The sequence below is a fragment of the Lissotriton helveticus genome, chromosome 10 (genome assembly GCF_964261635.1).
Source record: "Lissotriton helveticus chromosome 10, aLisHel1.1, whole genome shotgun sequence".
Taxonomy (NCBI): Eukaryota; Metazoa; Chordata; class Amphibia; order Caudata; family Salamandridae; genus Lissotriton; species Lissotriton helveticus.
Window position 1 is genome coordinate 1,166,947,212 of NC_136071.1, and position 16,796 is coordinate 1,166,964,007.

Below are 16,796 nucleotides of genomic sequence, written 5' to 3' on the forward strand. Positions count from 1 at the left end.
GCTGTGAGTGGGAAAGGGAGAGGGGTCTGCCACTGATCCAATCACAGTCCAGTAACCACCACTGCAGACCTTTTGCAGCCTCCTCTGAAATCTGAATGTGGTCAGAGAAGTCCCCTTGATGTTTGGCCCAATGGGACTTCAGAACCCACTGAGGAGCCTGCATATGCCACCTGGTATTCTTGACCAGCAGGATGCAGGAGGCCATCATTCCCAGCAGCGTCAGAGTCGGCCTCCCTAAAATCCAGGCCCATGGCTAATACGATTGGGATCATTGCTTGAACGCCATGGACTCTCTTTCCCAGGGGAAAGGCATGAGACCAAACTGTGTCCAAAATAGCTCTGATGTAGAGAAGGGTCTGAGGAGGACTCAGGTGTGACTTTGGTTCATTCACAGTGAACCCCAAGGATGATAGGAGGTTCGCCATAATCTGGAGGTGGTTGATAACCGCCTGGGGCGAGCCCAACTGCAAAATCCAGTTGTTGAGGTAGGGGAATATTGGCACCCCAGACCTCTGAAGCTGTGACTACTGCCATCTTTTTCATGAACACCCAGAATCAATAAGGCTCGCTCTGGTGGTCGCCTTTTTTCTTACAATACTTCAAAACTATGGAACTCTGACCCTTTCCCTTCGTCAGGAACCCAACCTCCTTACATTTCGCAAGAAAATAAAAACATGGCTTTCTCCCGGAAACTAACTAAATACCTAAGATCACACCTTTATCATCTTCAGACCTCCTGTCTTACCGTGGCTCCAAACGCTGGGATGCTCTCGGGTAGCCATGCGCTATAAAAGAACAATTTTCATTTATTTAATTTCATGGTGCTGAGGCCAAGGGAGCACAGCAAACTGAAAACGCTCCTCTCCCACCAAAAAAACACAGGTAATGCCAATGGGCAGACAGGATGGGAATAGGTGTCTTGCAGGTCCAGCGCTATCATCCAGTCTCTATGGTCAAGTGAACATTTTGATTTTCTCCTTAAAGGGTGCAGATATAGAATCCGACGTACAACTCCGTCCTCTTAGGGCAGCAGAAAGAATTGGGAATAACAACCATGTCCTACTTCTGTGATGACACCCTTTTAGCAGCCTCTTTGGCCAAAAAGAGGTGCACTTTCTGCTGCAAATAGAGAGTTGGTCCTCTGTCAGTCGCTGAGGGGACGGTGCAGCAGAGAAGATTGAGAAAAAGGGTAAGGCTTATCCCTTGTGATCGTCTGTCTGACGAGATTGCTTGCCAGCCCAGTAAAAATCAACAGATTCTACCTTCCAACGGGTGGCTGCGTCCCTGGTAGGCCAAGCTTAAGAGGTTTGGAAAGTGAGGCAGCATTCTTACCCTAACCATAGGACGCCTTGGGTAATGCTACAAAAATAACAGTGGAACTGGTGCGGTTGGTGAGGCGGGAAGGAAAAGCCCACAGAACGAATGGTAGCCCTGATCTGCCTAAAGAGCTCAAAAGCGGAGTCAGCTTTTTCCATGAACAGGCAAGTCCCATCGAAGATAATGTCCATCAAGGAGTACTGGACAGAGCATTAAAACCCATTTGATCGCAGCAAAGCATGAAGCAAAATGTTAAGGCCAGTGCCTATGGCCCAATTGATGGAATTTTTGGTGTCCAAACCACAAAAATTGTGAATGCGGCAGTATCACAACCATCTTAAACCGCTGAGAGAGTGCGATGGTTTTGAGGCACACCAGGGGAGGACTTGTGTCGCCGAATTCCCAAGGGCATGCGAGTAGTGTCTCACCAACCTGCTGGCATTAATGGATTGGAGGGCTAAACTGGTACAAGAAAAGGCAAGTTTGCCCCATGTTTCAACTCACTTAGATTCCCTATCAGGAGGAGTGATGGGAAATGTGTTGGAATTAGAGCAGCTGGTAGAAGCCTGCACCACTAGGCTTTCTGGTGAGGGGTGCTGAGAAAGAAAAGTTGGGTCGCCGGGAGGTGGGCAATGGCACCTGCCAATTTGTCTATTGACAGGGAGGCAAGGGCAAGGTTTTGTACAACTCCCAATAAGGTATGTATCAGGGCCTCGTTAAAGAGAAAAAGAAGTTCAGAACATGTTTGCCCTGATTAGAGGACTTCTATTAAGACATTAGTTTTAACCTCCAAGGAGGGAAGCTGTGAGGTCAAGACCTTTCGCTGCTCTACGCATCACCAAGCGAATTACACTAGTTCACATTCATTATTCAAATCAGTCCCAAAAAGGGAATACCAAGAGTGCTGTGCCTGTGCTAATTCAACTGGAGGAAGAGGTATTGCAGGTGTATTCAGGCACGTCGTCAGTCACGGCAGACCAGCAGCACCACGTATAATCGAGGTCGCTTGACATGGCTGGAGCTATAGTGGGGCGTAGCAGCGGACACTGAGCAAGGTAAGTTCAGAAGGCGGCTGATTTAGAGAGCAAGATCAAAAGTGGTGGCACGGGCCCCACACTTGCTTAGTCTAATGTTTCTTACGCTTACCTGTTGACTTGGAGCGCCATGAAGACTGACCTCTGGAGCAGCTCTGGGAGCTGGAATTTGAACGGTCCTGTTGGAGTCTTATGCTACGGATGGTAAGTTTTGCCTTGCATTCCGTGTTGGCTTTAGGGTTTATTGACGTGCAGGTACACCATGATAATGGGAATCGGTCCTTACATTTGCTTGCGACAGCTCGTACAGGGTTTGAAACCTGTTGTTTAAGGGAGTGGCATCCCTGGCATACTGTCAGAAATCTTTCGACCATATCAGAGAGACCAGAGAGAGCTCCGGGACTGGTGAAGTGGAAAGAAAGGAACCGACAGCTAAAGGAGAAGCGCTTGTCATTTCCGGAGCGGATCGGCATCAATGAAGAGCAGCAAGGCGCCTTCTTCGGGGTGCAAAAGTACTACTGAAAAGTTTTCAGATTCAGTCTGAAGCCTGGGGAATATTCAGGTGAGGAATGTGCAACTAGAAACTTTAGCATAAACTGTCACATGCATTAATGACCGTGACAAAAAGAATCATATAAATGTAAAAAACAAATAAAGACAAATATATAACAACTATTTTATGTGGTTCAAATCATTAATTCCATCTTTTCTAATCAACGCAGTAAGAAAGAGCGTGCTCATGTTCTAAACCCATTATCCCATTTTGTACGAGGTTGTGTTCTGCTTTATAGTCCTGAAAAATTCCTCTAGCCTCTCCACTTAAGCTCAGTAAAAAGCCCCTGCCAACCGCTGTGTGGCACTGCCACATACTACTGTGGGAGGAGTAAGCTCTGAACCTAGATATTTTTGACACTTAAATGTCAGAGTTTCATAATGGTGGATTTGCACCTTGAAACCACAGACTGGGATGTGTCCAACAAAGAAGTTCAGCTACTCACACCTCTGCCTGGCACCGACTGGACCAAAGCTCTCCGGTCACACCTAAAGTGAAGATGGGGGCCAAGAAACATTTTTACGCCTGCACATTAAGACTGCGTCTGAGGACTATCCACAAGACAGCCACCGGATCAAAGAAACATATTTAGTAGTGCCATGACCTTACTTAGTTATATAGGTAACCATAACCCAGACATGGCAATATCATAGTACACATTACCTGTTATGTATCTTTTAAATTACATGTTTATTTCGGGGTAGTTATCTTGAGAAGGTGGTTTCCTACAAATTGAAGCTAACAATGGGAACGTATAGCAATTAAAATACTTAGGTTTGCCTTTCATCAATAAATAACTAATAAAACAATGGTCATGGGTGAGGGCCAGGGAATTAATGAGATTCTGTGGCAGCTGTGTGTACTACAGTCATGAACCTCTTGCATTTACTACTTTACTAGCTGCATACGTTGCAGATTTCACAAACATGTTACTTCTAGGTAAAATTGCTGAGACTTATAGTGCCTCAGTGTGCCATATAATTTGCAATTTTGAAATATAGTTAAGACAACTGTGTTGCATAATGTGGCCCTGTACGCCATATAATACTATTAGCCCTGACAATGGCAAAGCTGTGGAGAGTAATTTGGAGGCTGCATTGATGTGAAAATCAGTATTTCACAGGGAAACTGAAATATTTTCCATATTTCACGGGTCACTGTGAAATATGAGTTTTTATGCCACTTCAAATTGTGCAATAAAAGCACCCAAATATGACAGATATATGTATATATATATATATATATATATATATATATATATATATCTTTAAAAACATACAGTTAGAGGGCAGTTATGGTTACAGATAAAAAATGAAAATTCACAAGTTTTGTAAGGACTCAAATTCATAACACTAACGCAAACTAAACCTCACACCTAAAACAATGTTCATGAACTCCCCAAAACAAATACAGTTGTAATTCATCTTACAAAAGACATTACATATCACATTACTATGAGCACTTTGAAAGAGATGAATTTGAATGCCACGATTGAGCCTGAAACATCAGCATCTCTTTCAGAATGTCCCAGACATGCTGCAGCTTTGGCAAAGCCTTGAATGCCACTGTGACTAGGACAACCCCACAGGAAGGGAATCCCCTTTGAGGAGCTCAGGTGATATTTCGTTGTGCTGATGAAAATACCCTAAGATGTCGGTTCAGCCATTGTTAACCCCTTCGCTGCGGCGGCAATTCCGCCACAGCCCTAGGGGTTGGGGATGCGCTCCGTCACGGCCCCGCCCGCTCAACAGAACGTCCAGCGCAGGCGTGGAATCCGCGGTGCGCCGAGAGGGCAGTGACGGAACCGCTCCGTCATCAGCACAGGGCGTCCGTGGCTGGTGACGGAGCGGTTCCGTCACCAGCATGGGAGGGGTTAAGAGGGGGATCGCAACTTACTGCGACAAGCGGACTTCAGCATCCAGTCATTACGGTACAGGAAAATATATAACCCTGTTTTCTGAAGATGGGCAGTGAGCACTCACAACATTTTCATGAGCAGCCGAGGGGAGGCCAAAAGGGGAGCAAGGCACATTGGAAGTGTTCTACCCCTTTGTGAACTGCAGATGACAACTTCATGACTGCAGGTCGGTGTATGAAAATACACGTACTGCAAGTCCAGGGACACCATCCAGGACAGAAAGAATCAGAAAGTAAGAGCATTTTAAATTTGTTTTTCCACAAAAAGGCATTTGGCCAGAGGTATCCTCCTTGTGCACGACAAAATAGCGCAAACAGCACCTCTTTCCAAACCCATCAGTCACTTGAGGGCACCTTTCACCAGCAGAAGGCTGATTCTTTGCAGTAAGATTGTGGAATGATCTGCTGACAGTCGCTCTGATGAGGGGAGCAAATGTAGCCTTTTGAATGGTTTGCAAGACCCATCTACACAATGTGATGGAATTCCAGCCAGAGAGGAAGTGTCATATTTTGCCTCCTACCCGCAGAGTATGGGCCTGCGAGGACAAGTTAGTGTGTCTCAGCAGCTACTGCAGCAGAGACGGGAGAGTTATTACGAATGGCCCCAGGCTGCCACCACAACCTCTGCCCTGAAAGGACTGGCCTTTCTGTTGGTGCCAAGGTGAGGAAGGCTGGTGTGGGCTTGTACGGTTGATGGAACTGCTTGGCAGGAGATGAGAGTGCCAAGGCACCTGCTGTGGTTCGACTCTCCATTAAATAATTTGAGCACCTTATCAGCCTTCTCTGCAAGCAAACTAGAGCATGCAAAGGGCACGTGCATTAGGGACATTGCGCACTCTAGAAAACCCAATTGATCGCATTCAGGTTGCGTGTTAAGCCCACCAGCATCAGAATGAGCCCGGCAACAGATGCTAGAGGGTAGGCCGCCCTTCTTGGAAGAGACATTTTCCCTGGCCCTCTATCTGAGGTTAATTTGAAGTCGTCTGAAAAGTTAGAATTGGAACTTTGGATTTGCATCAAAGGGCACCAAAAAAAAAGAACTTATGTCAGTGCGTAAAGGTGGGGCTTATATGGGGCCTCACTCCATCACTTCTGGGGAGGTATGCAGTTACTGCAGAGCCAAAGGGCACTACGTATTGACACAGACGAGCACTGCTGAAATAGTCTTCAGATACCGCCTGGGGATATTCTTAAGGAAAGGAATCTGTGGTTAGAAGTATCCATCAGAAACAAATCTTCCGCTGAGATGAGACTTGTGACCATTTACCTCTGGCACTAGGCCCTTAACATTAAAGGGTATTAACTGTGTCCACCAATTTTCCCGTAAATCACTCTACTGCTCTCCATCCTTTTTGTAACTCTGGTCCGCTTCCAAGGTAACAAACATGCATACACCCATTTTCCAGACAGCTAACTCCTTTTCCAAAATCAAATTTCCCCAACATTGAGTTGAGTAACTATAAGATAAACAGCATCTGTATGAATACCAAGCAAAGAGAAATTCAGGCAACACGTCCATTAGCCCCTGCCCCACAGGTACTTTTTCCTGTTCTTCTTTTGTCTCCACATCATTTTCACCTTTATTTTTCTGTTGTCTACACTTCTGAGGAGTCTGTGTCATCCAGGTGAGCAGACCTCTTGCTGGGTCATCCCAGTCATTGGAGATTGAGAATCTGGCCTAGCAAGTTCAAGATCTTATTGCCTTTTCCAGGGATCATACTCAATGTGTGCACCACCATGTAATCTGAATACCAGGCCTTACAGGTGTATCCAGCACTGCCCGACATTCCCCTTAAGCAAGTGATCTGTTTCAGACTTATCTTTTTCATTAGCCGCACTTGTGACCGATGTTGTGCAGGAAAATTATATTCATCTGTCGGAACTGAAAGGTGTGAAGATTTTTTGTCTGAGGGGATAGTAGTAAAGTTTGGTCAAAATGCTTTATTATGTATGGCTCCCACACAATAAACATACTCCATTTTGATCACAGTTTTGTAGTCTCCTTCCAGAACTAATCTCAGAATAATTTTGCATGTCCCTCAAATAAATGTTTTTCTTTATCCTGTTTGATATTAGGGATCCACAGATTGTGGTGCCTGGAGGTATTTTCTAGGTCTTCACATATACTTTGTAAATTCGCCAAAAAGATCAGGACAGATAAATCTGTGTCTGCTGCTCGGTGGGTTAAATAATCAATGAATGTCATTTATTAGGGTGTGCTACCCAGTGAAACCTAACTCAGAGTCTGTGCTGTCCCCCGTGGAGGTTTCTCCCTCACTCGAATGCATCCTCATTGACTGAGAAGAATCTATCCCCCTCGGGGGTGCCCCCTTCACTGGCCCCTTTATGTTGGTCACCATGCTCTCCACTCTCTTTCTGCGCGTTCAAGCTTGCTAGACTGCTCCATTTTGATTCAGCCAACAGAGTGTTGCCCAGTCCTGCCTCTACCTGCAACAATGCGTCCATCATTTGGTCATTAATCGGCCTCTCTGTGCCCTTCACTGCAGCCTCCACCTCCAACTCCACCGTGGCGCCCCTGCTCACCTCCTGTTCATCCTTTGTTCCATCCGAAGTCTGCCTAGTTGCCGAGAGTTCCGCGGGTGCCGCGCATTCAGCAAGCAGCTTTGCTCCCTGGTGTTGCCTGGCAACCACAGCCGCGTTGCTTGCGTCCTCGAGGACGGCCTTTCCCTGCTCGGCGTCCTCCAGAGCAGAGTAATTCGCCGGTGTCCTGACCACTGCTGCCGCTATTATTCCGGAAATGTCAGGGGGCTTTGTGCTGAAGACCTCAGTTAAGGTAGGCTGGCGTGTTGCTCCGTTTTTGCCCGCCGAATTGACATTAGTGTTCCGCTGCGATATTGATGTGACGGAGCTGCTTTCTTTGCCCGGGTTTGTCTCTAGATGTTTAACTCGCTGCTTTTCCTTTTCTGCCTTTTTCTGCATTGCCTTCCCTGCCACGCTGGAAATCGAAGCCATCCGCTTACTTAGTACTGATTCAGATGGTAAAAACACGCAGAAAAGAAGGAAATCAAGTGCCAGAAGAGTAGGTGGTGGTTCTCCAGCTAACGTGAACAAAAAGTTATTATGGGATTACTCTGCTACCTCTAAAGTATACCAGGAAAGCAACCCTTTGCAGATCCAGTGGCAGGAAGCAATAGTGAATCCCCCCCGAAACATGCTACGATGGACCTGTTATTTAATACCCTTAAACAAATGCAGGGGGAAGCCAGAGCAGAAAGCCGGAGGGCTAGACAAGCAACTAAGAAGATCCAAGCATCACTTAGGAAAATGAACAGGAAATACGAAGAAGTGGAGGACAGGGTGACTCAGGTGGAGGAAAGGACTGGCAGAATCGAAGATGATGTTGGGGACTGGCAGGCGTTTAAGGTGGAGCAAGGGAAGGTGGTGGAAGATCGAGGATTTTGAAAATCGCCAGAGACGAAATAACGTTAGACTTCTTGGACTGGCAGAGGGACTGGAAGGGGAGGACGCAAGAGGTTATGTTATTAACCTACTCAGGGGTGCTTTTCCTGAGTCGCAGTGGGAGTCAGAGGTACAAAGGGCACACAGGTTTCCACTTACACTTAAAAAGAGAAAGGATGGCAACCAGGATAGTCTGCCTAGGGCGATGCTGGTTTATGTTGGTAATTTTTTAGCAAGACAAGAAATCATGGATAAAGCTAGACCAGACTCTAAAAGAACATACGATGGGGTTACCTTTTTTGCAAGACTTGATTTCTGCCACATGACGGTGGAGAGAAGGTGGAAACGTAGGCAGCTAATTGCACCCTTCCAAGCCCAAGGCTCAGAAGCAAATCTCCTATATCCTGCTAGGCTTAAAATCATTACTAGAGGGTATGTCAGGATGTTCTACTCAGAGATCAAGGCAAGACAGCACCTAGAGGAACTAAGAGAACAGGGAAGGGGCAAACGAGCAGAGGGAAAGACCCACATGTAAGAAGGGAAGACTCATAGGGTGGCCACAGCAATTATCAGATGGGTAACGGAAGGAGAGGGAGGCGACACTACATCCTGTAGCAGCCACACATAGGTCATGTATGACCTATTTGCCTGTACAATGGGGGGGAAGGTTGTTAGTGGGAAGGGGGCCCAGGGGGATAGGGAGGGTGGGGGGAGGGGTGGTTGTGGTAAGGTAGGTACAGCACACAACAAGAGGACACAAGGACACACTTTTTCTTTGTTTAACACACTAGGGAAGATGAGAGGGGAGGTGGTTGCAGGAAAGGAGACATTTGACAAGTATAGATGGCATTAAGGATTGCTTCTATGAATATATGTGGCCTTAATAATGGAAGTAAAAGACAGAAGGTTGCTGCTATGCTGACAATGTTAAAATTGGATATAATATGTCTCCAGGAGACTCACATTGAGGGAAATAATAAATATATGCTGGAGCAATTAGGTTATGAGGTACTTGCCCACACAAGACAAGGCACTAAAACAAGAGGGGTTGTCATTTTAGCCAAGAAGGGAGGGGTTAAGGTCAAAAGAAAAAAAGAAGATCAGTGGGGGAGATGGGTGATGGAGGGAGAAACAGCGGCTGGAATCTGCACAATTGTCTCTATTTATGGCTCCACAGATGATGAACCAGATGTCTTTGAATTCTTAGATACGGAGCTATCTCAATGGCCTGAACCAATAATTTGTTGCGGGGATTTTAACATCAACGGTTTGACTGGACTAGGCACAATGGGGGGGAGGGGGGAGGAGACCCTATGGGGGTCGAAAGAAGAGGGCAAGTCAGGCTATTTGTAATTTAGCACGACATAATGCATTAGTAGATCTGTGGGCCCAGAATAACCCGCCAGGGACGGGCAGTACGTTTTACTCAGCCCCGCATAAGATTGTGGTCAGATTAGATTATTTTTTTTATCTCCAGCTCATTGGTAGGGCGCAGCCAGTTGGAAAAGCTACCAAGAATGTTAGCAGATCACAATCCGCTTGTTTTAACACTAGCATTCGATAATAGCAGAAGGAAGGAGCACTCATGGACTTTTGAAAGAGGGCTTCTAAGGGATGAAGAGTATATTAATCATATGCAGGAGTGGATTGTATTTTTCTGGAAGACTAATAGGGGAACAGCCCCCCAGGGTATGGTTTGGGACGCGTTCAAGGCCGAGATTAGGGGGGAAACCCTGAGCTACACTACAATAGACAGGAGAGGATAAAGACGGATAAAAGGCTGAAAGTTCTGGCAGACCTAGAAGAACTTCTTGTAGGGGCCATAACCAAACAAGACCCATTAGAGGACATACTATTAAAAATTGAAATAAATAAAGCAGAGGCAACCAAAAGTATAGCAAGGAAGGCGGCGGATAACTATCTCTCCAAAAAAGAAAAATGTTATGAATATAGCGAAAGGGTAGGCCACCTGCTAGCAATTCGTACAAGACAAAATTCAGCTGCAGGCGAAATAAAAGAAATTAATGATGGGACAGGAAGGGTGGTGAATAAGATAGAGGAGGTGAGAGAGGTTTTCAGGAGATTCTACGCAACTTTATACGATCAAAGTCCCACTAACACAGACATAGAAACCATGGAATATTTGGCGGAAATATCATATGGAGTACTAGAAAAAGAACGGAAAGTGGAGCTAGATCTCCCATTTACCATACAGGAAATACAAGTGGCCGTGAATAATCTTCCCTCTGGGAAAGCCACAGGTCTGGACCAAATTCCGGTAGAATTTTATAAAAAATTTTGGGCTACGTTGGGGAAAGATCTACATGAGACTCTTAGGCAGGCACAGTTAGGGGAAAAAGGATAAACCTCCATTAGAACCAGGGTCCTATAGGCCAATTACGCTTATTAACACGGATGCCAAAATTCACTCCAAAACACTGGCACAAAGGTTAAGTAAGGTTATTGAGAGCTTAGTTAGTAGCATACAGCACGGGTTCATCCCAGGGAAAGGGACTACTCAACATACGAGACAAATGATTACCCTCTTGGATGCGGCAGAGGTTGCAGGAGATCCTGTCTCAGTCATATTCCTTGATGCAGAGAAGGCCTTCGACAGGGTCTCCTGGAACTATCTGTGGAAGGTAATGGAATGGTTCGGCATCGGTAAGGGCTTTATTAAAGCTATACAGGCCCTATATATAGACCCGACTGCAAGGGTTAGGATTAACAAAGGTTATACAGAGGCAGTACATATAAAGCGTGGGACCAGACAGGGGTGCCCTGCCTCACCTCTTTTGTTCGCGTTATACCTGGACCCTATATTACCAAAATTAGCTGGGAACAATGACATTCTCCCAGTGAATTTGCACAGTAGGGACTATAAAGTATTTGCCTATGCTGACGACGTGGCAATTATCACACCGGAGCCAGGGAAAGCCATCGGCGAAATAGAGCAAGAGGCGATGAATTTTGGGGCTGTGTCAGGGTATTTGATTAATAAGGCAAAGACGCAGATTGTACAAAATAATTACTCATTATATCAAAATGAAAGGGTGGTTTCTGTGGCAGTCTACTTAGGGATTAAGGTAACTGCAGATTTAGATAGACTGGTAGAAGTAAATATGGAGCCACTACTAGCAAAAGTAAAAAAAAATACCGAAAGAATACACAATCTTCATTTAACACTGATGGGCCGAATAAATGTAATTAAAATGATCACATTCCCTAAGTTCCTATTTATTTTTAGAGCTATTCCGCTATTCTTTGATCATTCATGGTTCAATAAACTGGAATTGATACTTAATAGGCTTATCTGGCCACAGGGGAAAACTAGGAGAGCATATCGATATATCACTCTCCCTAAGGGAAGAGGCGGCTGGGGGGGGTCCAGACTTTAGACTCTATTATTGGGCGGCAGCCCTGCAATATTTTCAGGGGATGATAGGAGGGGGAGGAAGTGGCCAAGTGGGTAACAGACCTGTATTCACGAATGTATATACTGCACTGTTGGGTGGGGATGCTGAGAATGGTTTTTTAAATACAATTGACTTTAGCTACTTTAAGCACACAAGGTTCAAGACATTGAAAGCAGCATAGAATATCTGGAAAGCGGTCTCAAAAAAATTAGGACTAGGAAGATACAATAGATATACTCGCCTGTTTACAAACTTCTCACTTCCGGGGGATATCTTTAGGGACACAGTTATGCGGGAATGGGAGAATAAGGGCATTAAGAAAATAGGGGATTTGTGTGATCAGGGGGTATTCTTCAATTTCAAGAATTACAAACAAAATGTAATCTTTCTGGTAGGAGTTTTTTAAAGTATCTACAAGTGAGACTTTTTTTGAAAATAAACAGGGAGGGCCTTTAGGATTTGGGCAATGTCGGATAATGGATTATGTAGAGCGCTGTGGTCACTGTACAATTAGACAGCTATATGCAGAATTATCTGTACTCAAAAGTGATGATAGGGAGAAGTATGCTACTAAGTGGGCAGAGGAAGTAGGCTCCCCTCAGGGAGATTTCAGGAGTCCTTAGATTTGGGATGTACTGTTCTGTGCTCAGCGACATTACAGGCGCAGCATTATAAGACACTGTATTCTCTATATCATACTCCTGCAAGAATAGCACAATGGGGCGGAGCTTCGAGAATAACTTGCCCGCGCAGTGATTCAAATAACGCGGATATATTCATATGTTTTCGGAATGCCCACAACTATACTCCCTAATAGTTGCAATTGAAAAGTTCATGGAGGTTTCATTAGGAGTGAAGGTGGTAATGACATCAGAATTAACAATGCTGGGGGTGTCGGCTGATGTAGGGGGGTACCCTACAGAGTTCTTGTTTATGGCCATGGCGGTCTATCGAATCTGCATCGCAAAGGCGTGGCTTGATAGGGCTGCGCCAACTTTTCAAACCTGGATTGCTGGACTACTCTCTACCTTTAACCTAGAGAAAGCAATATACAGTAGGAAAGGGCGTAGAGCCAGAGCGTTGGGGAGGGGAAATTGGGCAACCCATAGAACAATGGAAAAGACGGTGGGACACCACTACACACTGATTAGTAGTCTCCTTAAGGGAAAGCTCTCTATCTGTTTAATTAGACCCCGGGTTATTGAGTAACAATGGGGCCTTAGGGAGCAGAAAATGTATATGTATAATTACAAGCATGTGATGGATAATGTGAAAATATGTTATGTGATGTGTTGATTAAGTGTGCTGTAACACTGGTTGGAATATATGTAAAATTCAAAAAACTTTTAATAAAAAAAAAAAAGAAAAAAAAAGGGTGTGCTACCCAAATGGCTTGAAATTTTGTGTGTCTCATCTGATCAAAGACTTCTTACAGGAGCAGTCTGCCTAAAGATTTCCATGAGATCCACCTTTGTCAGAGGTGCATCATTCTCAAGACATTTCTTCCAAAACAGGTGGCAATGTGGGCTTTCGGTTTTAGGAAAGTCTGCCTTCTTTCACTGTATACTTGAGTCCCCACTCTTCTACTGACCCCAGTGCTCAACAACCAGATGCAACTTCGCCATCCCAGGCACCACTGCTGCAGAATGAGATGCATATATTTGTCTTCAGTGCCTTTGTCTCACCCTCCAAATCAGGTGCTGCACTCATGACAGACTGCTACCCCCTAACAAGCATAATCATATTTATTCTGCATCATGGGTGTTTGCATTTATGGGGTGGAATGCCTGCCCCTAATAGATGGGTCTATATCCCCATGCACCATTAGTGGGAGCAAAGCTCCTCTTCACAGGCCACCTTATCACCAAGTCTGAATACGCCGTTTACTTCTCATGATGTTTGCTGCCATTCTTTTACAGGCACTCTGTCTCACTCCCATTGACTGTGCCACCATTATCTTTCCTGCGAGACAGATTACATGCAGAGGATGAAAGGTAGGTGTTCTGGGTGTGCGCTGGGTCAGAAGGCCACCCACAAAGATCCTCATTACACAATGTGAGAGATTGGTGCCATCTTGGAACTCCCTACAACCATCATTTTGACTTTAAATGTATTTGAATAGAAAGCCAGAGCAGGCTGGTTGGTTTGAAAGTATTGCCAAGTGGGTCTGCTTTTTTTTCATAACAATGCTACAATCAATGCAAAAATCCATAAGTTGCACAGATAGTTCAGGAGTCCTTCCTTGAGAAATCAGGCAAGGGAGTAGAAATGGAGGTCCTTGGACTGACTACGACAGCACAACAAGGTCAGTGTCATGCATCAGTTTTCCCAAATATTTAGAATATTTGTGCAACCATTTCCAAACAAATACATTTGCAAACAATTTGAAAATGTAAGTGTCCTTACCCATAGGGAATCTTATGACTTCATAATATCCGGGAGCGTCTGTTCGCTTCACCGGTTCCATGAAAGGCCAAGCGCTTTGGTGGCTCTTGGGTAGAGAGAAAAAAGGTAAAATATCAAAAATGCGTTTCCCCCAACTTGGACGAGCATGTTCAAATCTCCAGCAATGATAACCCAACATAAGTTACCCACTTTGACATGCTGCAGGATGGTCTTGAGCGTGAGGTATAGCTGCTCCGGATCTTTGGGCTCTTTACTTGAAAGAAAAAACAGAGGAATACATGTTACGTTCTTATAAAAACCTCGAAACAATCGCATCAGAGGCAGGTATACCAAGACTTTGTAACTGTGGGTGCGGCGCTGGTGTCAGACACTGCTGATGCACATGCCACCTCCAGCGGGCTACTGAAATCTGTGGCATCTGGAGCCAGTGGTCCAGCTGCTCTTGCAGATCCTTTGTATGGATTATTTTGGAATGCGTAGGCTGTTTACTACTGAAAGACCAAATGGGTTCCATGAAGGCGGCTGATGATGGCCTCTTAGTACTGGGTGATGGATGGAGCGTCTCTCTTACACTTGTTAAGTGTTGTCCTGTTACTTGGGGACTCGCTTGTTCTTTATGTGCATTGCGATTAAGTCTCATAGTGCCTTGGAGGTGTCCGCTAAGCTAAAGAGGAGCATGAAAGTTACTTCCCTTTGTAATCCCTTACCTGGTAAAGGCTGTTTAGCTGCAGATTTTCCAGTCTGACGCCTGGGGATAATTCTAAGGTAAGGAATCTCCGTCTAGAAGTGTCTATCAGATCATACAGTTTCAAGCACATAGAGGAAGCGGTCTAGGTGAAACACTTCACCATGTGTATTGAGGATGGAGGCATTACAAGACAGCAAAGATGTATTTACTTTCCAAAAATATACTGATGAAAAAGGTATGCTTATAACCCAGATTTTTAACATTAGTTTTAAGTGTCAGATTATCATAACCAGTAGTAGCATTAATCTTCTATTAACCACACTCTGTTCTACTGACATGTTAAACATTATTAGGATGTCACAATAAACAGAAAAGGAAAGTAAATCTACCATTTGCAGCAGTGTAAAGGCAAGTTTTATTGTATAAATATTTGAGAGCCTAAAATGATGACTCTAATTCGACAACGCATGACCACCAGCTTATCCAGTGCAGGTGTTTAGACCATGGGGAGATCTGAAAATGTGGTGAAGTAAAGGTATGACTTCTGAGATCTCTGCATTTCGTATATCTTGACCGCTAATATGCTTACACCGCATATACACAACCATAAAAAAGGCGATATGACCATGTTGGGCTTTGAGGACTCACTGCTGTAATGCTGATCTTTATTTTTACTAGGTAAATCGATATTGACTAAGAAACGTATATAAGAACCGAGAATGAATATTGTGTGGGTAAACCATATTTGAATAAAATAATGTTAACTAACTTCACTATTTAATAAATAAAAAAGTAGTGCTTACAAAAAGACCGAGGCAGAACTCACCCTCTGTCTCTAATGCTGGGTTTCCATCCAGTCTCTCCTGTAAAGGAAAGCAAGGCTCAACTTTACAAAAGCAATCAACTGGAATACAGTGCACAAGGCAGGCATTAGCTTGTGTTTGTCATGCACAGGATATTCTACAAGCAAACGGTTTATAGTGGAATCTAGCACAGAAAAAACACTACTATCCAATATCAAAAATTCATGTGTCAACATAAACAGATTAAAGCTCATGTCAGAGCACATCACTAGAGAAATGCGAGATATCTGTAAAGGTTTTCAGTATAGGAGCATTTGTGTTGGGCATCATTGGTAGCAATTCCCATATATAGAAGTATTAAGTTACTTACCCTGTAAGCATCTGTTCTTGGCATGTAGTGCTGTAGATTCACATGCTTCACATAAGTAAGCCATCTAGTGTTGGGCTCAGAAGATTACAAGTTGTCTTTGTTCCAAGAGGTTTTCTACGAGTCACGAGGCTGGGAGACTCCTCCTCTTGGTAATACTGAGCATGATCATCAACACCATCTTCAGACTGTTTTGCCGTGGGTAGGTGAGAATGTAAGTATGATATATATATTTTTTTTTCAATGACGTTTGCTAAGCAATTGAGGACGCACTCGAACAGCAGCTGAGTCGCCAAGAGTCTTTAGTATCAAACCATCATGTACCAGCACTCTGCATTTCAATCTGCTTGAAGCGTTTCAGGGTACAATCCACTTAATCATATGCTTTAAACGTCTCTAAGCTGCCGCTGACACATCCGTATATAATTAGCTGCCCTTCAATGGGCTACTCAGATGAGTTATCCCATGTTGCCTTTTGGCCCCAATGGGCCTCGGAGTTCGAGTCTGTTAGGCATCCAAGACTCGTGTCGTGTGTGGAGGCATCTGACGAGGCGAAGGGTCGCCGAAATGCATAATGCCCAGGGTCCACATTAAAGGCTCCCAAAAGGATTCCTCCGTGTGGCCTCTTACTTCTTGGAAATAGAGGGGTATTTTTGGATGTTTTACACGCTGGCCAGTAGCGTGTTAAAGAGGCCCCGATCAGCTTTGAGGCCGGAGCATTGCTGGCATAGTTGGGGACTTGACAAAGGTTTTGGTAGCTCCGGCCAGCCTCGGACTGCGGAAGCTGGGATAGGGCTGATTGCCAGGAGCAGCTGGACATGGTGCGAGGAGCCGGGAATCATTGTATCCCGACTCGCGGCCCGCCAAGTCTATGC

General features: G+C 44.8%; 1 protein-coding gene across 2 annotated transcripts in view; it reads right to left on the reverse strand.

Annotated features, from left to right (window-relative positions):
- KAT2B (lysine acetyltransferase 2B) overlaps positions 1-16,796 on the reverse strand; it is a 296,390-nt gene that overhangs the window by 7,089 nt on the left and 272,505 nt on the right. The window contains exons 15-17 of one of the 2 annotated variants that reach the window (XM_078663996.1): positions 15,578-15,614; positions 14,253-14,316; positions 14,064-14,148 (exon numbers count right to left, since the gene is read on the reverse strand). In XM_078663996.1, coding sequence (XP_078520122.1) covers positions 14,064-14,148; positions 14,253-14,316; positions 15,578-15,614 — 186 coding nt within the window. The remainder of the gene's footprint in view (positions 1-14,063; positions 14,149-14,252; positions 14,317-15,577; positions 15,615-16,796) is intronic. The other variant, XM_078663997.1, reaches the window with a different exon arrangement.